The 21791-nt window shown below is 48.5% G+C and overlaps 1 protein-coding gene across 1 annotated transcript in view; it reads right to left on the bottom strand.

Moving 5' to 3' along the window:
* Positions 1–21791, bottom strand: part of Tpo (thyroid peroxidase) — a 74102-nt gene that overhangs the window by 10702 nt on the left and 41609 nt on the right. The window contains exons 7-12 of the mRNA XM_045143509.1: positions 16386–16895; positions 12776–13034; positions 11480–11650; positions 7559–7796; positions 3549–3757; positions 2378–2548 (exon numbers count right to left, since the gene is read on the bottom strand). Coding sequence (XP_044999444.1) covers positions 2378–2548; positions 3549–3757; positions 7559–7796; positions 11480–11650; positions 12776–13034; positions 16386–16895 — 1558 coding nt within the window. The remainder of the gene's footprint in view (positions 1–2377; positions 2549–3548; positions 3758–7558; positions 7797–11479; positions 11651–12775; positions 13035–16385; positions 16896–21791) is intronic.

Genomic DNA, 21791 nt, shown 5'->3' with positions numbered 1-21791 from the left:
CACTTCTCAGCCAATCGTAATGTCCTCCCCAATGTGCATTTGATGAGTTGGAGGCCTGCAGAAGCACATTGGCCTTGGCAGGCAAAGGACACAGCAGCTGCCGAATCCCTCACCAGGAAAAGAAGTCATGGTCAGGACTGCCCAGCAGCGACCTCAGCTTGCACACGCATAGCCTCTCGGTGTCTAGTGAGAGTGTGGGTCCTGCTTCATGAGTGTGGGCCCAAGAGACTGCCGTTCTGACAAGCTCCTGGGGCTGCTGCTGCATCTGGCCATGAAACCCACTCTGAGCACCACCGCCGTGCCATGTAACACTCCCACACTCTGGCAAATACTAGGAGCAGCTCAGAAATGGAGCTGAATAGTTATTTCTAGTCTTTGATAGCTGCTGGCCATCAGGCCTGATGACCAACCAGTCTTAATTTTGTGGAGTTGGTGACTATTACAATGAAAATTCAGGATGAAAATAGCTGGAAAGTGTGGGCTAGAGAAAGAAGAGTGACTTCATGACAGGCAGGATGTGTCACACTTAGGAGATATTACAGAATCAGAGTCCTGCAAACAGGGATGTCAGTATAACTACAGTGTAGTGGGCAGTCAGTCTGGTAGACTGTGGATATATGGACTCCTTTACCTAAATTTGCTTTGCAGTTGTATACTGATACCAACTGCCCACATCGATACGTAGGGCCTCCTGGTAATTAGATCAAAATGAAGTAAGACTTGTGTATAAGCTAAGAGCACACCAGGCTGGTTAGATATGGAACATGCAGTGTACCAATTCCTAAAGCTCATGCCCTCAAAAGGCAGAGCCAGTGTGGGGAACCAGGAATCCTGGGCAAAGAAAGCATTTTGGTTTGTGAGGTACTATGCCAAAATATTATGGAAACTTCCAGGTACCAATGAATTAGCTACAGAACACAAAACCCCAGAGTGATCAAAGTGGCAGTTGACAGAAATAACATGCAAAAGCAGATGTCACCATGTCACACAACAGCTGACAGAGAAATCTTGATGGCATTTTCAGCAAGAAGGTACTTGGCTTGTTACCTGGCCCACTGTCACTCACAATCAGACACAAAATAAGGTTGAGGGGCTGGAGAGATGGCTTAGCGGTTAAGTGCTTGCCTGTGAAGCCTACGGACCCCGGTTTGAGGCTCGGTTCCCCAGGTCCCACGTTAGCCAGATGCACAAGGGGGCGCACGTGTCTGGAGTTCGTTTGCAGAGGCTGGAAGCCCTGGCGCGCCCATTCTCTATCTCTCCCTCTATCTGTCTTTCTCTCTGTGTCTGTCTCTCTCAAATAAATAAATAAATAAATATTTTAAAAAAATAAGGTTGAGGTGTCTCCCAGCTCTGAACATTCACAGCCCATTTCCCCTGGTGCAACTCTGGGAGTGTGGGATTGCTCTAGGAGTTTAAAACCAGGATTGCAGGGCAGGCCAGGGTTTTCTGGCAAGACAGCCCATCCCCTACCCAGCAGGCTTCACTACATAAGTTTATAAGCTGGGAGCTGAGCTAATGCTCCTCCTCCAGCGGTGGGCCTCCTGCTTCTTGCCTCACTGCTCCCAGCTCCACACAGCAGGGCTTGTTACAGAGGAGATACTAGCTGTTGTACTAGCGAGTCCAAGGCCTTAGAGAAGAGGAGCCCAGGCTCATCTTGTCCACAGATTTCTCCCCCACCCGCACAGCAACCTCAGGACTTTGGCTCTTCCATGAGAGGCTCTGAACCCGACATTCCTGGCTCCCTAAGCTCCTCAGGGGTGGTGCCCTAAGGGAGACTCCATTCATAAGGCAGAAGTGGGTGGAAGTGACCAGGCTGATCCTTACAGTGTGGCTCTGAGAGTGGCTGTCTCCCTTTAATCTTGTGTTACTTGCTGGGGGTGACACCTGTCTACATTCACCAGTGAGAGGGATGCGGAAGGGATCCTCCAGCCTAAAAAGGCTGAGGACACGGTTGGGACAAAGCCGCTCACAGGGTGATGGTGCTGGGTCTTTCTATGGTCCTTGTAGTGAAAACATATGTAGTTTCATCTGGGAAATGGGCATTGTCAGGGTTTTCTTTTTTTGTGTGACAACTTGTCTATGACTAATGAGCTCTCTTTTCTCTTTTACTGCTCAATTCACTGTGTGGGACATGCTTTGATGTGACTGTCTCTAGGGTTCACAGTCTGGAAAGATGCCAAGACAGGAGTGTGGTCAAGAGAGGGATTCCTCTCTTTTAGTGCCAAAACAGCTCTGGAAAGGTGCCTGGGCTCTGAACCCCTTGTGGTGAAGGAATAGGTCTTCTATGGCATCTTCAATAATCCACAGGGGAATACCCAATCTGTTGTATAATTGCTATTAAGATTGTGATTGCCCCACCTCCTGTGACAGGACTGACCTTTACAGATAGGGGGCTGCAAATCCCAGCCATCCTGGGTGCATGTGACCTGCTCAGGCCCTTGAAGCTCATATCCAAGATGGCAGGAATACACCAGAACACGCTTTCCAGATTCCTCACAATGCACAAAGTCTCCATTGTCCATCTTGTCTGGGAAGCCACACTTGTCATCTGTGCAATATTGAAGGTCAAAGTGTAGTGAGGCCACAAGAACGACCAGCTCCAGACCAACAGCCCCAGACAGGGGCTGAGCTACGCCTCACAATTATAACTTTATGCTCTAACCCCCTGTATCTGCTCGTGATAATCTGAAAGGGGGGTCTGCAGAGAGATTTGCTCATGGTTGGCTTCTCTGTCTGGTATGGAAGTGTGCAAAGGTGTGTGTATGTGTCTCCATGTGTGCTCTCTCTGTGTTCACGTGCAGATGTGTACAGTGTGCTTCTCTCTCTCTCTCTCTGTGTGTGTGTGTGTTTGCAGACTGTCATATCATAGGTCCTTGGAAAAACTCCTGTCATGTAGTGAATTAAGCTAGCTTTTGCATGACACAGGCGATGCCATACATAATATGGGAAGAACAAGCATTTTGTGCTGACAGGGATTTATTAGATGTTGTCTGGTTTTGTGCCCAAAGTGTATGTAGAATCAAAACCAAGGTCAGCACATTAGCTTTCTAATCAAACCCCAGGTAATCCTAGGTCCCTGGTCAGCCTTACATCTCCACACAGCCAAATGTCAGTCACTGTTTGCTCTTAAGAATATGAAAGCTCATCTGTATCTGCTGCTCCTCAGGCCAGGCAACTGTACCTGCAGGACCCTGGCAGTTCTGCACTCATTGGTAGCGGCTGCAGCTGCATGGATGCTGCTGTCATCCCATAGGCACAGACCCACAAAGACAAAGAAGGTCTGAGGGTCAGCAGTGCTGAGGCTCCACTCACTCGCTGAGCATTCACGCAACACACAGCACTATGACGATCTGGACAGGGCCCAGGTCTGTCAGCAGTTTCCAGACCTCTGATCTGAGTCTCTCCTTTTGGAGAGGCCCTCCCTGCCATGCCGCATAAGGAGGCTCAGCATTCAAGGCACTTCCTCAGTGATGTACATTGAAAATCAGCTTTGAAAAGTTGTACTCTAGCTTCAATACTGTGACAAAATGAAAGGAGCTCAGAGTCACCTTGTGGAAAGGTCTCCCTCCATACTTCAAGATCCATGCCAGGGATGTCTTCACAGGGCTCAAAGTCCTGGGGGAATGTCCCAATGTGGAAGGCATCCATGGGCACCCTGGTGAGGCCAGTGTTGTCACAGATGACCCGAGATAGTGAATGTTTGTTCAGCTCCCTCCTCTGAGCATCCGTGAAGACATGGCTGTTCTCCCACCAAAACCTGCAAGGGACAGGGTGTGATAGCAGGGAGCAGGACATTCTATGCCACTTCTATTGTCTCATGTACTCAGTACTCCTATGGAGAAGACTGGCGGAGGGTGACCACAGCACTGGCAGTCCCCAGAGCTGCAGACTCTAGAAGAGGAGGGTGTACCCTGGCTGTGGGGCTGGCCATCTGCAGGACAGTGTGAGAGGACAGGGTCATAAAGACATTTCTCTAGCGCAGCCTGCCAACCTGTCCTGCTGCTCTGAATCTGCCTGGGTGCAGATCTGCTTCAGAAACAAGCGTGATGGCAGCAACAGCAGCTATGGGAAGGTGCTGCCATCCAGTCTGAGGTCCAAGGGTTGCTCTTGACCCCACCTCTAGGCCAAGATCAACAGGGAAATTGGGGTATTAGAAAATAACATTTGCTTTCCTCTTAGAATATCAATCTTTTGGATAAACTATCAGGAGCTCCTGATCTGTGGGCCACAAAGGATTCACTATCCTTCATCAAGTACATGAGAACAGAGTCCCTCAGCATGTGAGGAGGCACTGATGTCCACTGTGAAAGACAACAGACGTCCTGGGGACTGTGAAAAGTCACCTTCTTCTATAACAGTTGGTTGGTCAGAGTTTTGCATTTTGGAGACATTCAGTCCTAAACACGAGGATGATAAATCACTCCAGCGTCTGTCAGAGACAAACTGGTCTTTCCAATTGACCCTGACTCCGAGGCCATGTCATACTGACAGGCATTCAGGAGATATGCCATCTTCCAAGTTTATTGTTTCTCATGTCCTAGAGCATTTCAACCCACATGGATTTTCCTCATTTTTTTTTTAGGCTTTGTGAGGTAGGGTATCACGCTAAGCCCAGGCTGACTTGTAATTCAGGCTGGCCTTGAACTCACAGTGATCCTCCTATGTCTGCCTCCTGAGTGCTGGGATTAAAGGTGTGTGCCTCCATGCCCAGCCCACATGGATACAGTTTAAAGGGAGACAAAACCTCCTAGAATTGCTCCAAGCTGTGATATTTGAAATGGTGCATCACAGAAATTAACAATCAAATTTCTAACAGGGAGAAGGAAGCGGTTCCAAGGCTATGGATGATGTTCCCTTGGGAAAGAGACCAGGTGTGCTTGGAAAGAGAAGGGACGGAAGGACAGGAAGGGGGAATTGGGAGGGAGGAGACCCCCAAGCATGTGGCATATGGGCTTTCCTAAGAAAAACATAGGTCCCCACATTCTAATTTGTTATGAATTCCATTTCTAAGTTATCATCTAGGGTCACATCATGAGGTGCAGAGACAAGGTACCTGCTGATCTTTTGTTCATGTATATGTGTGTGTGCAAGCATGTGCATTTTGTGAGTGCGGGTTCATGTGTGTACATATGCATACTTAGGCCAGAGGAAATTTCAGATGTCTTTCCTTGGGTGATGTCTACCTTCTTGAGATGGGTGTCTCAGTGGTCTGGAGTTCACAATAAGGCTATATGTGGTAGTCAGGCAGCTCCAGGAATCTGACTGCCTATCTCCCTAGCACTAGGATGCTACAAACACCCATTTTTTCTTCTTTTTAAAAAATATGGGTCTGCAGGTTCTATTCCCCAGGACCCACATGGGGGCACATGCGTCTGGAGTTTGTTTGCAGTGGCTGGAGGCCCTGGTGTGCCCATTCTCTCTGTCTCTCCCTCCCTCTCTTCTTCTCTCTTTCCAATAAGTAAATAAATAAAAATAAAATATTTTAAAAAATATGTGTCTGGCTGGGCATGGTGGCACATGCCTTTAATCCCAGCACTTGGGAAGCAGAGGTAGAAGGATTGCAGAGAGCTCAAGGCCACTCTGAGACTACATAGTGAGTTCTAGGTCAGCCTGAGCTACAGTGAGACCCTACCTCATAAAACAACACAAACAAACAAACAAACAAACAAAAAAGGTGAAGAGAGAGTTCGATCGGTAGCGGGAGCGGAGAGCGGACCCCAGAGAGCCCTGAGCAGCCCCACCGCTGCCGCCGGCCTAGTTACCATCACACCCCGGGAGGAGCTGCAGCTGCCGCAGCGGGCTCCAGTCACCATCACCGCGACCACGAGCAGCGAGGCCGAGACCCAGCCGCCGCCCGCCGCCCCCGCCCTCAGCGCCGCCGACACCAAGCCCGGCACCACCGCAGCGGCGCAGGGAGCAGCGGCCCGGGCGGCCTCACATCGCGGCGCCTGCGGGCGGGGACAAGCAGGTCATCGCAACGAAGGTTTTGGGAACAGTAAAATGGTTCAATGTAAGGAATGGAAATGGTTTCATCCACAGGAATGACACCAAGGAAGATGTATTTGTACACCAGACTGCCATAAAGAAGAGTAACCCCAGGAAGCACCTTCGCAGTGTAGGAGATGGAGAGACTGTGCAGTCTGATGTTGTTGAAGGAGAAAAGGGTGCGGAGGCGGCGATGCTGCAGGCCCTGGTGGAGGTCCAGGTCACGGCAGTAAACATGCAGCAGACCGTAATCATTATAGACGCTGTCCACGTCTACGGGTCCTCCACGCAATGACCAGCAGAATTACCAGAACAGTGAGAGTGGGGAAAAGAATGAAGGATGGAGAGCGCTCCTGAAGGACAGGCCCAACAACGCCGACCCTACCGCAGGCGAAGGTTCCCACCTGACCACATGCGGAGGCCCTATGGGCGTCGACCACAGTATTCCAACCTCCTGTGCGGGGAGAAGAGATGGAGGGTGCTGACAACCAGGGTGCAGGAGAGCAAGGTAGACCAGTGAGACAGAATATGTACCGGGGTTATAGACCACGATTCCGCAGGGGTCCTCCTCGCCAAAGACAGCCCAGAGAGGATGGCAATGAAGAGGACAAGGAAAAGCAAGGAGATGACACCCAAGGTCAGCAGCCACCTCAACGTCGGTACCGCCGCAACTTCAGTTACGGACACAGACGCCCAGAGAACCCTACAATATGGCAAAGAGACAAAAGCAGCCGATCCACCAGCTGAAAATTCGTCTGCTCCCGAGGCTGAGCAGGGCGGGGCTGAGTAAATGGCGGCTTACCATCTTTACCATCATCCGGTTTAGTCATCCAACAAGAAGAAATGAATATGAAATTCCAGCAATAAGAAATGAACAAAAGATTGGAGCTGAAGACCTTAAGTGCTTGCTTTTTGCCCATTGACCAGATAAACTAGAACTATCTGCATTGACTATGCAGCATGGGGTTTTTATTATTTTTACCTAAAGATGTCTCTTTTTGGTAATAACAAACGTGTTTTTTAAAAAAGCCTGGTTTTTCTCAATATACCTTTAAAGGTTTTTAAATTGTTTCATATCTGGTCAAGTTGAGATTTTTAAGAACTTCATTTTTAATTTGTAATAAAAAGTTTACAACTTGATTTTTTTTTTAAAAAAAGTCCACAAACTGCAAGCACCTGTTAATAAAGGTCTTAAATAATGTCAAAAAAAAAAAAAGGTGAAGAGAGAAAGAGGAAGACACCCAACAGTGACATCTGTCCCCATATGTGATCACAAGCAGGAACACACCCATATGTGCCCAGACATATACAACTGCACACGTGCACACACACCACACAGGTAAAAAAAGGAATATGAGAAAATAATCACAGTTTAAAGTGATTAGAATATGTTATGTATATCATGTCCTTTTTGTTTGGTGATGGCATTGTTTTATAGTCAAGTATACTGTGGTTGACAGAGAACCTGCCCAGGTCACATAAGTACTTGAACTAAGATCTGGCTGCTTCACACACGTAACATAGATCAGCGTGGTTTGGGTAGGACATTGAAGAGCAGGCCACAGGCACCTACCTGTCCCCGTCCCGCAGGGCCTTCATCTGCTTGCCAATGATGCATGCAAATAGGGGACCTGTGCGGGCTCTGGGCAGGAAGTTCTCAGCCAGGCCACCCAGCCAGACATCAATGTTGTCAGCATGCTTGTACAAGTCCATTATCTTGTTGACCACAGTCCTGTTGGCAATGACCCTGCTCAGCTCAGCTGGGCTTTCCAGGCGAGGCAAGCCACAGAACTCTCTCCATTCATTGTAACCTGTATGGGAAAGAGGGACCAGGTCTGTCCTTACAGAGACCTGAGTTTTCTCCAGCATACCTGTGGGTGCCATTGCCCCCTCAACATGGACCCCCTGTACACCCTTCCCATTCCTGTGCAGAGGGAACATATAATGGCCAGATGGCACCAGGCCTTGCAAATTTCCAGCACATGCCAGGTCTCTTATGAAGGAAGAGTATGGCAGTGGATCAGTGTGGAGAACAAGGAGTCAGTGGATTCATGTTATTGTGCAGATTCTCCTCCAGAGCTACAAAGACAGGCCTTCACCCTCTTGAGATGCTTATGATCCCTAATGACAGGAGCTCCCAGAGATAAACGGAACATCAGCACTCCCCACGGCAAACGTAGTGAAAAAAACACATCTTTACTCTGACTCTCTTGCATTGAAAACCACCATCATCTCCACCTACTGGGATAATCTCAGCATTGCAGACAGAGCCAGACCCTGGCCTGTATTTGTCCTCCCTCTTGCATCCTGCTGATCCTTCCTCAGCCCTCTGCCTCATGTTCCAGCTTTGCTGGGCTGCTATCTTTTCTGGACACATCTGGTGTTCCTATACCTTCTTTTGGTGCTCCTCCTTCTCATCTGGGCCTCCCCTAGAAGCCTTCAGAGCGAGATGGTGGCGGTGGGGGGGGGGGTCCAGGTGCAGCCTCTGCCATCGTGCTCCAGACTAAGGAACTGGTTCACCTCTCTTTAACTGTGTCCTGAGACTACCTTGTTTCCAGGACCTGGCACACCGTGGGCACCAACGAAGGGCTGCATAAATGTTCATACAGAAATACAAGGACCTGGCCAGGTCTCAGGGTGCTGAGGTATTTGTGGGAAGGAAACGTTGGGGACTTCAGATGAATCGCATATTAGGATGAAGTAAATTTTCAAGAAATGATCATGTATCTTCCAGAAGATCTGGAAGGCATGCTGGAGGGATAGAGACTTGCTGAGCTGGGCCTGGAGAGATGGCTTAGCAGTTAAGGCGCTTGCCTGCAAAGCCTGAGGACCCATGTTCTACGCTCCAGATTCCACATTAGATGCACAAAGATGAGGCAAGCACAAGGTTGTACATGCCCACTAGGTGGCACATGTGTCTGGAGTTTGATAACAATGACCGAGGCCCTGGTGTGACAATTCTCCCTCTCCTTCTCTCTTGCTCTCTAAAATAAAAAAAATAAATAAAAATAGGAGCTGGAGAGATAGTTTAGCAGTTAAGGCACTTGCCTGCAAAGCCAAAGGACCTAGGTTTGATTCCCCAAGACCCATGTAAGCCAGATGCACAAGGTGGCACATACATCTGGAGTTTGTTTGCCGTGGCTGGAGGCCCTGGTGAGCCCATACTCTCCTTATCTGTCTCTCTCTTCTTCTCTCTTCCAAATAAATAAATGAAAAATAAATAAAATATTAAAATAGATAAAAACAAAATCTGTGGTTTGTAAATAATCACTTTCCACCTTATTTGTTGAGATGGGGGTCTGTCACTAAACCCAGACCCCACTCATTTCTAGTGAGCAAGTTCATCCAGAGGATCCACCTGTCTCCACTTTCAAAGCTCCCAAATTCATGTGGCAACTGCATTGTTGACTGAGCCATCATCCTGGCCCCTGCGGCTATGATCTGATGCAGCAGCTGTGTGTGTGTGTGTGTGTGTGTGTGTGTGTTTTGACTATTACTGGGGCTACCACATTGGCTGGAGTCACAGTGCCTGAGTTTCCTGCCCCAGGAGGCTGCTCTGCTTCAATGCAATGTGTGCCTTGTACAACTGGCCCTGGTGACTGGTGACTCCTTAGGAAGTCCCTCTGCAGTTCTCTGATTCCAAATGAGCCACGCCAGCCCCTCCATCTCCCTCTCTCTCTCTCTCTCTCTCTCTTTCTCTCTCTCTCTCTCTCACACACATTCTCAGGCAAGATGACAGCCTCCCCAGTCATGACATGGCCCATCATGTTACTTTTTCATCAAACAAATTATTTTAGGCCAGCCTCTCAACTTTCCCATGATTCAAAAACATGCAACACAAAAGCACTGAGTTTGATTTCTATAAACATGTATTTTTCCACTGGGTTTAGGGAACACAGGAGCTTCTTAATTAAATATTTACTTAAGGGATGTAGAGATTGCTCAGCAGTTAGACACTTGCTTATAATGCCTGGAGCCTGGGCTTGGTTCCCCTGTACCTTCCCCAGTACCCATGTAAACCAGGTGCACAAAGTAGCACATGTATCTTGATTTTTTTTTTTTTTTTTACAGTAGAAAGCCCTGGCACACCAATACTCACTCTCTATCTGCCTCCTTCTGTCTCAAATAAATAAGTAAATAAAGCATTTTGAAATATTTACTTAAATATATACCTTCAGGATAATCAAACCCAATGAGTCAGTGAGCTGCACTTGAAAAATTAGAGGGACGGATGTCTACTGTCCCCTGGGTGGCACATATGAACTTCCTGAGATCAGTGAACAGATTTGTCTGGATTTCTGGGTCTGGAGAAGGTGTGTATAGAAGAGACCCTTTCCTCATCCTCCTGATGCATGCTTTCTCCCCAAGTACAGATGGCCACAGTCCTTCCTGAGGCCGTGGAGAGGAAGGAATAGGACAGAAGATGGATGACACCTTCATTGGAGTTTGAGAAGAGCAGCCTGGGATGTGGTGTCCTTGTCTCACGCCTTCCATAATGCACAGACACTGAGCAGGCTGGCCACTGGCCCTGCGAGCAGACCACGGGACTCGCCAGAGTGTGAGTGACTGTGAAGTTGCCTGAGAAATTCAGGTGCTCCACAGACCTCCATGGCTCCACTAAGCATGCAGAGAGAGGCTCTGTATCTCTGTCGTTGGTTGCCCTCGGAAGAGTGGAACTCACCCCAAGGACCATACAGTTGTTACTTTCAAATTCCAGCCACAGGGGAAGATGCACAGGCCCAAGTGTGGAGTTCACAGGGTGCTTGGGGAGCAGGTATGCACTCAGGGCAAGGGCAGGGAGTATAGAGCGTGGAAAAGTCCTACAGGTTAAATGGACATCAGTACTCCTCGGGATCCCAGCTGGATGCTTTAGTTGGCTAGAAGGCCAAGGATGGCCTCAGAGAGTGGGGGTGATGCAGACTGGGCAGGTAAGGAAGGGCTGGGAGCCAGGGTAGGAAGAGCCGGAGATAGGCAGACGGGCTGCCCATGGCACCCGAGGAGGTCTGTGAAGCTGACTCTGAGGTCAGGGCCAGTTGATCAGCTAGGGAGAATTCTGAAGGCAGCACGATCTCTGTTGGCCCAGGGCAGGGGGCTAGGATAGGAGAGGAGAGGGGACTGCAGCATGCTTTCTGGGAAAGCAGGCACAGGCTGCAAGATTCTTTGCAGAGCTTCCCTACTAGGGGCTGCACCCCATGAATGCCTCATTCCAGGTTCACCTATTTATCTTCTAAGCAAGGTTAGGCATAACCTCTTGGGGTGGGTGGATTAATGAGAGTTAAAAGCCCAAGGTTGTGGTGTAAACATTCTAATTGCAGCTATTTAGAAATCTGTGGTATGCTTGAAGCCAGCCTAAGCTACACAGCAAAACCTGACCTAAAAATACCATTTCTTAGCAGCTGGCAATGTTAAATCACACTCTCAAGGGATGGGCTGCTAACCTGGCCAATCCTACAGCACACACTGGGCTGCACCACCATCTAGAGTCCCAGCTGACCTGGCAGGCCGTGGTCGCGGCCCCGCTGCAGGTTTAGTGATGCCAGATCCAAGGAGCCCATGCTGGACAGCACAAAGAGCCTCTCTGTTAGCTCCTCGTTCATCAGTTGCTCCTGAACCTGCAGCTTGGCTGGCCTGGCTAGAAGGCCTCGTACTATCGGGTCCAAGCCACCTGAAAAAACATGACATGAAAATCACAGAACTCCCTAGTGGGTTCTATAGGAATGGTCTGGGCTATCAGTCACACAGCACACCCATTCCTGATACACATCAGTGTGACTTCATGGGTTATCTTATGGGATCCCAAAGTTACCCAGCTTCCCTGGGATATTGTCCTTGTTGGGGGATTTCCTGATGAGCTGATGGTGGCCACACTGTGCGCAGAGGACAGACACTCAGCACCACAGGGACTGAAGGTGGATGGAGCCCCATTACCGAAATTGATCAGCTTTGTTTTTCTGTAGCAGACACTTTAGAGTCAAAGGAGACAGTTGCTGGACTGTGCTTCCTGGCTTGGTCTGGTGACCTTGTTCCATCACCTGCTGAGGCCTGGTTCATTACCAAGGAAGCATCCAGTAGAAGCAGACCTGTTGGTTCCCAGGACCTGGCCACCCCCAGAATCACATGCAGTACGTGTGCTAATGGGTTAGCTGCCTCAGAGTGCCCTGACAGTGCAACACAGAATTTACAATGCACTCTGGCCTGCAAGGGGTGACTTCGGGAGACTTCCGGGCCTTTCCCCTCACACTCTGTGTGAAAACAGCTTGTGTTGGGGGGTAGGGAGTATACTGTCAGCTGTTACCATCCCCACCCCACACCCCACTCCTACACCTACTTTTGAGACAGCTCAGACAGACAGAAAGAACGCACGGGACAGGAATAGAAAGAAAAATGAGGGAATTGAGGGGAAGAATGAAAATAACTCTCCAAAACTGAAGCAGGGAACTAAAATTTCTCTTGCTGTTGCCAGAACCTGACAGCTCCTGCTGTTGTCTCACAGAGCAGGTGCTGTGCGTGGTGATGAAGGGATTTCTGTCTTTTACAAGGCACAGCCACGAGAGGTCTACTAACCCAAGAACAGAGCCCCCTCCCTGTGCTTGGGCATCTTATCCTGACCAGTGCAAAGCTGTTATTCACCTTTCCAGACATTGAGCACATTTGCCTCCCTCTACCCCCTGCATCTGAAATGGAGCCAGTCCACTGAGCCAGCACAGAAGGCAAAGGCTCCATGCATGACCTGCGCATGGCTGTGGGACCAGGATCATGTCCTGTCTGGAGCCAGGAGGGCAGGTCATACCTTCCTGAATGAGCCTCCAGGGGCTGAAGAAGACATCATGGAGCTGCAGTGTGGGGTGGCCTGTGTGGTCCTGGAAGTCAGCATCTAGCCGTCTCACCAGCGGGTGGACCGTGGCGTGCCCAAAGCGGAAGGCGGCTGTGGAGAAGACGTTGGACACAGTAGGGTTCGCGGTGGGGTCGTAGCCTTCATAGGGGCCCACATATTGCCTGAAAGCCTCAGGACCCAGAATCCTGGGAACATAATCCCGGATGGTGATGATCTGCAGAAAGGGAGCAGACGTGCTCTAAGCAGGGACAGCTTTCATCCAAAGCAGTAGAGGGAGCCTGGACAACCTGGTGAGAGGGCAATGCAGGAAGCCAGGCAAGGAGACTGCAGACAGACTTGTGGGAGGAGACAAATCCTTCAGGTAAGTGCACAGCCCACGGGTACATTTTTTTTCCAGCTCCATCCACTTTATTGAAAACTGATTTCATCCTACTATGTGGCTTTGGGTTGGAGTTTTAAAAAAATGAAACTTGCAATAGGTGCTTTTACTTTTTCAGAATCTCCCTTTATTTCCCTCAGAGTGAAGGAAATATTGGGATTTGCATTAGGTACTTAGAAGCAGGGCTGGAGAGATGGTTCAGCAGTAAATGTGCTTCATGAGGGCCTGAGGGGCCCTGAAATTGCTGAGTTCCAATGTCCAGATCCCATGTAAATAGCTGGGCATGGCCAGGCATTCCTGTAACCCCAGTCTCTATAAGGGGAGAAAAGAGACCAGGGAATTACAGTAAATTCCGGTATCAGTAAAGAGACTCTGGCTAAAATAAGAATGTATAGAGGAGTTGTGGAGCAGGACACTCAGCATTTGGCTCGGGATAATGCAGATGAGAACCTCCCCGCCGCCACAGGCCAGTACATGGGCATATAGACGTGGACTCACCACATATCACACACATGCAAGCAAGCAAAACAAATAATAAATGATATCACCTGGGAGGTGACACTGGATTGAGAAGGGTAAAGAACTGTGAGAGCACTATTCCACCAAGCCTGTCAGCACTTTGTCTACTGAGAAGACTAGGCCACGGAATGCCATTATGTCAGACCAGTTGAAACCCTCAGGAAGACAGAACTTTTTAAATCCTTTGTTCTTCAACTACAGGACCTCACATTAGGTCACACTATGTGAGTCACACACACACACAACACAGGGCACTACTGATGAGAGATAGGGGAAAATGGGGCTCCCGGCCTTTACAGCACTTCTGTGCACATGAGGGGCCAGCACAGACCTGTGAGCAGCTGTCCCTTGGACTGTCCCCGGATGATTGGCCTCCTTCTCACTTAGAGAGATGGGAAACTAAGCAGCTCTAAAGGAGGCAGCAGGAGACTGGCCTTCTGGGGCTTTTCCTGGCACTTGTACTTCATTCAGAAACTCGGCACTTTCACAAAGTAGGCTTTGTGCCAGATCCACCAGTCCATCAGCCTCTCTGGCCAGGCCAAGGCGGGCAGCTTCATGGAGAGGGGACGGGGCTCCTGTTGCCACTGCTTCTTGAAGATGGACTGGCATGCCACTCTACAGAAAGTCAGAACCTCTGGCCAGCTGCTCGGAAAAGGTGACATCACAAGATTCGGAAAGCTACCCTACAAATTTGCTTTATTTCTGTTCTTATAAATTGCATGTTTTAACCGTAACAGCCTTTTGTGTGTACATCTGTCTATAAAGCAATGTTACAGATCTCCCGTGGTGTGCCATGAACTCAGTATTTATCAAAGCCTCAATTTTGGACGGTTTTGTATTTGGTTCCTATTTTATGATTCAACTCCAGTAACAGACACATACAGAGATACACACGAATGCACATGAGCACACACAAATACAATCCACTGTACAGAGACACATACACCACAATTCAAACGCACAGGTCCACACACAAAGAGCACACTCAGACACACAAAGCACAATATAGTAAGCACAGACTACGCATAGCACACACAGAGAGTCACAGACCCACACAACTCCTCAAGCAGGGCTGGCATGGACCCATGTCTCATGGCACACAGGCCAGTGTGCAGATACTTGCATGCTACCTGGTAAAGCCACTCCAGTCCCCGCTGCTGCCTGTCCCGTCCTCCGGATGCTCATGACCCTTTACTCCAAGCAACTCAAGGGGTAATGCCCGGGGTAGAACTTCTTGGCCCTGGGGTCTGGCCCTCAGGTGCCAGGGCACATGTTGGGCAGGTGCTGCTCTCATGTGAGGTAGCCTCTTGCAGATGGGTATAGAGCTGTGCATGAGAGGACAGAACTCATCCTCCCTTCGTCAGGTAGCATTGAGGACACTGTCCTCAAATGTCTCTGTGAGGACCAGGGGTAATGACAGCTGCCTGTCACAGAGCCTGGAGGAAATGACCTCCAGGAAGTATGAATGACAGTTAAACAACTCAGGGAGTATGTGGAGTCAGTCACTGAGGACTTTTAAAGATTATTTTTGTGTGTGTGTTTGTGTGGGTGGGGCCATGAAAGCACAGTGGGGTGTGTGTGTGTGTGTGTGTGTGTGTGTGTGTGTGTGTGTAGGGCAAATTCAAGGGTCAGTCTTCACCTTCCAACTTATTTGAGGCAGAGACTCTTGTTCATCACCGTGTATGCTAGGCTAGCTTGCCAGATAGCTTTTGCCATCTTCCTGTCTCCATCTCCTATCTTCCTATAGGAGTGCTGGGGTAACAGCTTCTAGCACAGTGTTTAGCTTTTGGGTTTTGGGGTATGTGCTCAGGTCATCTTACTTGGGCAGCAAGCCCTTTATCTGCTGAACCATCTCCCTAGCTCCAGTTGGCATGTTTTTTTTTTTTTTTTTTTTTTTTTTTTAGTATGATTTTTCTCCACTCTCATACATCCAATAACTGGCCAACTGGAACCCCTATTCATAATCCTCTGAGCCAGTATTAAAAAGAATCACAGGGCTGGGGACATGACTCAGCAGCCAAAGGCACTTGGTTGCAAAGCCTGCAGCAGGGTTTGATTCCCCACTGCCACCTTAAAGTCAGAAGCTCCAAGCAACACATGTGTCTGAAGTTTGCAGCAGCAAGGGGCCCTGGCAGGCCCATACAATCTCTCTCTCTTCCCTCTCTTTTAAGTGTAAAAATAATTTAAAAAAAAGCAACAAAAAATGAATCATAAAATGTAGAACTAACAGGGGTCCTTACTTAACATGATAGAATAATTAAGAGTCTCCAAGGCTTCCTAAGCACGAAACCTTCGAAGAGCGAGGGTGGGTGCACCTCACAGGGCTGTTATGAAAATTGTTACCAATTAAAATGAGGCTTGATGCGCAGCGCGGGCACCAGAGCGCCAGTGAAGGAACCTGTTACCGGTTGCTCTTGGTCTGTGGGTCTAGTCGTCATGGGGACAAAGGATCCTAGCGCTCTGGCACCAGAGGTCTGGCACTTGGCGGGCACTCACTCGGGGTACTCACCATGACACTGCCCTGACCCTGCTGCGAGAAACCGGGGAGCCCGCCATAACCCTGCCCAAACACTTTCGGGGAGCCCACGCTAACCTCGGGGACACACTCCGGTGGGGGGCACCTACAAGACCCTGTCCCCACGCCTGCAGGATGGATGAGGCGCGCACCTGGTGCAGGGCGCCCACCACTTTGCGCGCCTCCTGGTAGATGGTGTCGCCGCTCCAGTGGGCATTGAGCGCCCGGAACGCCTCGGCCAGGCGGTTGTGCTCGCGCAGCCACAGCGTGTGCACGGCCGTGAGCGCGGGGACCTCGCTGGCACGGCTGTCGCCGGCCAGGAAGCAGGGCGAGCGCGGGCCGCGCGGGGCGGCGGGCGGGGGCGCGCAGGCGGCGGGCGCCGCGAAGGGCAGGTAGGCGCGGCCGGCGTCGCGGTGGCGCGCGTTCACCCGCAGCAGCCCTGCTGCGCTGCTCCGGTTGCGGAGCTGCTCCTCGGCGGCCGCGGAGCTGCCGTACACCGTGGAGGCATCCAGGAAGGAGGTAAAGCCGTTCATCTGCTCCCGCGGGTTGGCCGCAGACAGGTTGCTGAACAGTGCGCCTTGCTCACCCGTGCCACAGGCGGGCGAAGAGCGGTAGAAGGGCAGGCAAGTGGGCCCCGCGGCCGACGAGGAGTTCACCGGAAGCTGTGGGCATGGGAAGACTGGACGTCAGAAACCTCAGGTTCTTGGGCTCCTCTTAAAGGCATTAGAAGCTGCAGGGACTGCCTCTGTCTGTGGCCAACACCCCCTTGGCAGAGGCTGAGTTCTGCGGATGGAGTCCCCAACTCCAGGCACCTGTAAGCATCTCCTGGTAACTTATTCCTGTCACTCCCACCCAGGGCATGGCCTGTTCCAGCTGCCCACAGCACCCTGTCTCCCCCTGGACTGTTTTCTTGTCTTTTCTACCCAGTGATGTTGAGCTCCAGCTCTGCTTGGCTCAGCCTCTTTCCTGGCCTAGCATGAGATCTAACACCTGTTCTCCTAGGATGGACCAGAATATGAAACTGCTTTCCCAACCGCAAAGTACACACATGGGGTCCAGGGTGGGTGCCTCAGTTATTTCTCCTTGTTGGGCAAGCTACCTGACCGGAAGAATCTTAAGGAAGCAGAGTTTATTTCACTTTACGTTGCGGGAGGAGAGAGTCTATCATGGCAGGGAAATCACTGTAGGAGCGGAAAGCAAGCTCACACCATCACATCAGCATGGAGGACATAAGGAGCACTCAGTGCTGACACTCAACTAGCTTCCTTTCTATTGTACAGTCCAGGGATCGAGCCCATGCGGTGATGCTGCCCACAGTTAAGGTAGGGACTCCACCTAATCTAAAAACATCCCTCATGGAGATTGGTTTCCATGGTGATTCTTAACCTGTCCAGTTGACAGAGATGAAGCACCACAGTAGGCATCCTTCCTTTGAGGACTGACCTACCCCTCTTCACCTCCTAGAAGTTGCAACATCTTGCTCCCTGTTAGAGGGCAGAGTGCTGGGTTGCAGGCACAATACAGGATGGACAAACATGCTTAGAAGGTCCCTTACCAAAAATGAAAATGAGGACCCCTCCCTCACTCCCTCGTGGGGATTCAGTGGGTATCACACAGAATAACCAAAGACAGGCAAACACAGACCATTTTATGAGACATCCCACTTGGCCAGGTTCCACCTGCTGTCCTTGGCAGGTGATAGAGCAGGCCTGCTTTGGGCTCTTTCAACAAGAAGAAGTGAAGAGAGCACACATGGAAGAGGTGTTTGCCCTGGTGACGATGAAGTAAGGCACATGTGCATCGAAGAGTTTCCATTGCACACTCTGGAAAGGATGGCCAAGGTCTAGCTGGAGGTCAGAGGAGAGGGTAGCAAACGGACACCAAGGAGACAGGAAGCACTTTGACGCCTTTCCAGCTAACAAGAAACAGAACTCACAAGAGAACAAGAGGCCACAACTGCGGAAATGTGAGAGTACATCCTTCAGGTCACACATAGTGTACCCTCATAGGACATTGAGTGTGCCCTCAGATGACTGTGGGTGCACCTCAGATCACACACCATGTCCTCTGCAGCTCACAGAACACCCTCATATTACCCGACTGTGCCATGACAGTGTGCCCTCGGGTACATGGAGCACACCATCAGGTCCCTCAGATCATATGCATCCAGCAGCTCAAGACTAGGAAAGAGCAGGGGTGAAGTTCGAGAGTTAACATTTATGAAAACGTAATAAAAAGTAAAGAAAACGTGATGGAAATTATAGATTACTATTTGTTCAGGGCAGCTTTAATAAATTAAAATCATTTTAGATACGAAGAAACAATGAATCCAAGCCTAGTAGTAGTCTCATCAAGAAAATCTGGCTTGGGCTGGAGAGATGGTTTAGCAGTTAAGCGCTTGCCTGTGAAGCCTAAGGACCCCGGTTCGAGGCTCAGTTCCCCAGGTCCCACGTTAGCCAGATGCACAAGGGGGCGCACGTGTCTGGAGTTCGTTTGCAGAGGCTGGAAGCCCTGGCGCGCCCATTCTCTCTCTCTCCCTCTGTCTTTCTCTCTGTGTCTGTCGCTCTCAAATAAATAAATAAAAAAAAATTAAAAAAAAAGAAAATCTGGCTTGTAAGTGACTCTCACTGATACATCACCTGCAAAAGAGCTAAATAGTTTTTTTTTAATATTTTTTTTGAGGCAGGGCCTCATACTACCACAAGCTTTGTAGCCAAGGCTTGCCTTAAACTCAAGACAATCCTTATACCCCAGCCTCCAGAGCACTGGGATTAAAGGTGTGGGTCACTATGCTCAGCTAGGAGTTCTCTTAAGACTTTAAGGAACTAGAAATGAACCAAATAAATAAGGAAAGTAAGTTAGCAAGTATAGAAGTTAAAATTAATTAAATGTGCAAAAAAGACATGGTAGAAAGGAAGGAAAGATTTAACCAAGCTTCAGAAACCCAGTGAAAGAAAGGCATAAAGTCATACCTCGTTTAGAAGGAGGACAGAATTGGCAGCCAGGAGTGATTAAAAATTGACTACTATCGACAATTTTATGAAAAGTAACAGTGCATAGTTAATTCTTTGGCAAAATAGGAATAACCAAAATTAAGCCAATAAGAAATGGAAAACTCAAATGGTTTGTCCTAAAGGATGGATCCAATACTGCTTAGACCACTTGAGTCACAAGAGAGTTGGGAGCTGCCCCAGTTTATTTCACACACTCAGCAAAGCTTCACAATTGTCCTCTGATCAAAATAGCCCCAAGAATACATGCAGCCAAATATATACTTCTAAATAGCATAATAAAAACCAAAAAGGCAGTGAGCCAAAGAGCAACATGTTGTGGTCAAGTATATTTATTCCAAGAATAGCTCAGAGTCAGAGATCAGAACTGTGTTACCCAGGACAACAAATTTAAGGGAAGCTGGGTATGGTGGGACAGGTCTTCAATCCCACCACAAAGGGTTGAGGCAGGAAGATCACAACTTCCAGGCCAGTCTAGGCTACATAAGAATACTGTTAGAGTTTGAATCTAATATTTCTACCTTAGACTCGTGATCTCAAAGCTTGCTCCCCAGTTGTTCTGAAGGTACTTCTGGGAGCTGAAGCCTGTCTAGAAGGAGGTCCCAGGAGGCAGGACTTTGAAGACTATACCAACTCCTGAGTCTGATCTGTGTTCTCTACTTCCTGTCCTCACCATGTAAATAGTCACCTTTCCCTCATTCACCACAGATGGGCTGCTCTACTCTGACATTCCCCCTGATGTTGACTGAAATCCCTCTGAAAGCTAAAATAAATCTTCCTCCCATAAGTTGCTTATGTAGGGTATTCTGTTTCAAGGCCCGAAAAGTAATAATACAAAGCAGATTGCATCTCAAAAAAGGAGAATAATTTACAGTCATTACACACTTAAAATACAATGATAAAATTCCTGGTTAAATAAAAGCAAAATAGAATGGAGTGAAACCATTGTACCACTGAAGCAGCAACAAATAATATCTCGAACAGTGAGAACAAAAGCTTCTTACTTAATATTAAGAACCACATGGAGATACTTTCATTTGTACCTAACATTGTTTTAGAAATTTTAACAAGTGAGTGAGGCTAACATCTAGAAAATAAAATAAATTTAAAAAATTTAAAAATGGTACAGCTATAGAAAAGGAACTAAGATTAAAAATATAGTAAAATTCTCTTATACTTGGTGGCATATGAGATGCCTAGAATATTCAAAAATTCTATTAACTTGGGCTGGAGAAATGGCTTAGTAGTTAAGGTGGTTGCCTGTGAAGCCTAAAGACCCAGGTTCAATTCCCTAAGACACACACAGGCCAGATGCTCAAGGTGGTGCATGCATCTGGAGTTAGTTCACAGTGTCTGGAGGCTCTGGCATGCCAATTCTCCTCTCTCTATCTATCTGTCTCTCTCAAATAAATAAACATATTTTTAAAATTCCATCAATTCATTCACATTTCTGGGAAGTTATTCATGATCCATGGATTAGGACAAAGTTAGTTTCTTTTTTATACTTTTTTTTTTGTTGTTCTTTAATAAGTTCCCAGAACAACAATTTTGACACATCCTATGCTGGCTTGAATCTGATGTCCCCACAAACTCATGTATTCTGAATGATTGGTCCCCAACTGATGGCACTTTTCGTGGTGAAACCTTGCTGGAGGAGGTATGGGATTAGGAGTGGGCTTGGGGTGTCAGAGCCAGCTCCCCCTTGTCAGTGATTGATTCACTTTCCTGCTGCTGTTGTCCACCTGCTGTGGCAGAGGTGGTTTCCAGAATCCGCCCATGCCATGCTTTCCCCTGCCATCATGAAACTTCCTCTTCAGCCTGTAAGCCAAAATAAACCCTTTCCTCCCATCAACTGCTTTTGCTTGGGGCTTTATCCCAGCAATAAGAAGGTAACTGCCACACATCCTTTTCATAGCAGCAGCAGCAGCAGAGTTTACATGAGAGTCAAGTGTGCCAATTTAATGTTAAGCCATATGGTAAGTAAGAAGGAATTAGAAAACATCATTTGAAAGTTAAAGAAAATCTGATAAGTTCATTTCTTTCCCAATCAATATAAAAGTTAAGTGCAATTCCAGTTAAAATCAGAAAGGTACATTTTTTGGAGGTGATGAACTAATCTTAAGGTTCATATGACTAATTATTTTATGAACTATGGAAGGAGAAGCCATGAAAGTTTTGGTGTAATAGGTGGCATGATGACATCAGTATAGGATACCCCACGAAGAGATAAATGTATCATGAACTGTGATGGAGAATGGGGAACTCCGGTTTCTGGGAGGCCTAGCCAGTCACATGGGTGAGGGTGAAAACAGTCTACATCATGCAAGGGGTGGGGAAACCTACCCTGCAATAGTCTGGGGAATCAACATCTCTGAACTAAGACTGAATCCAGATGCCAGCAACACACAGCAGTTGCCTGTAAAGTGTCATAGCAGTTTTAGAAAATATCATGAAGGTATTAAGAAGTCTGGTAACTTCAATTCCAAGCCTCTCCCCTGTGGACTGCAGCTGTGCCCACGTGAGGATGCCAGCTGTCCCTTCATGTAC

This window comes from Jaculus jaculus, chromosome 2 (genome assembly GCF_020740685.1).
Source record: "Jaculus jaculus isolate mJacJac1 chromosome 2, mJacJac1.mat.Y.cur, whole genome shotgun sequence".
Lineage (NCBI taxonomy): Eukaryota > Metazoa > Chordata > Mammalia > Rodentia > Dipodidae > Jaculus > Jaculus jaculus.
This window is presented reverse-complemented; position numbering and strand designations above follow the sequence as displayed.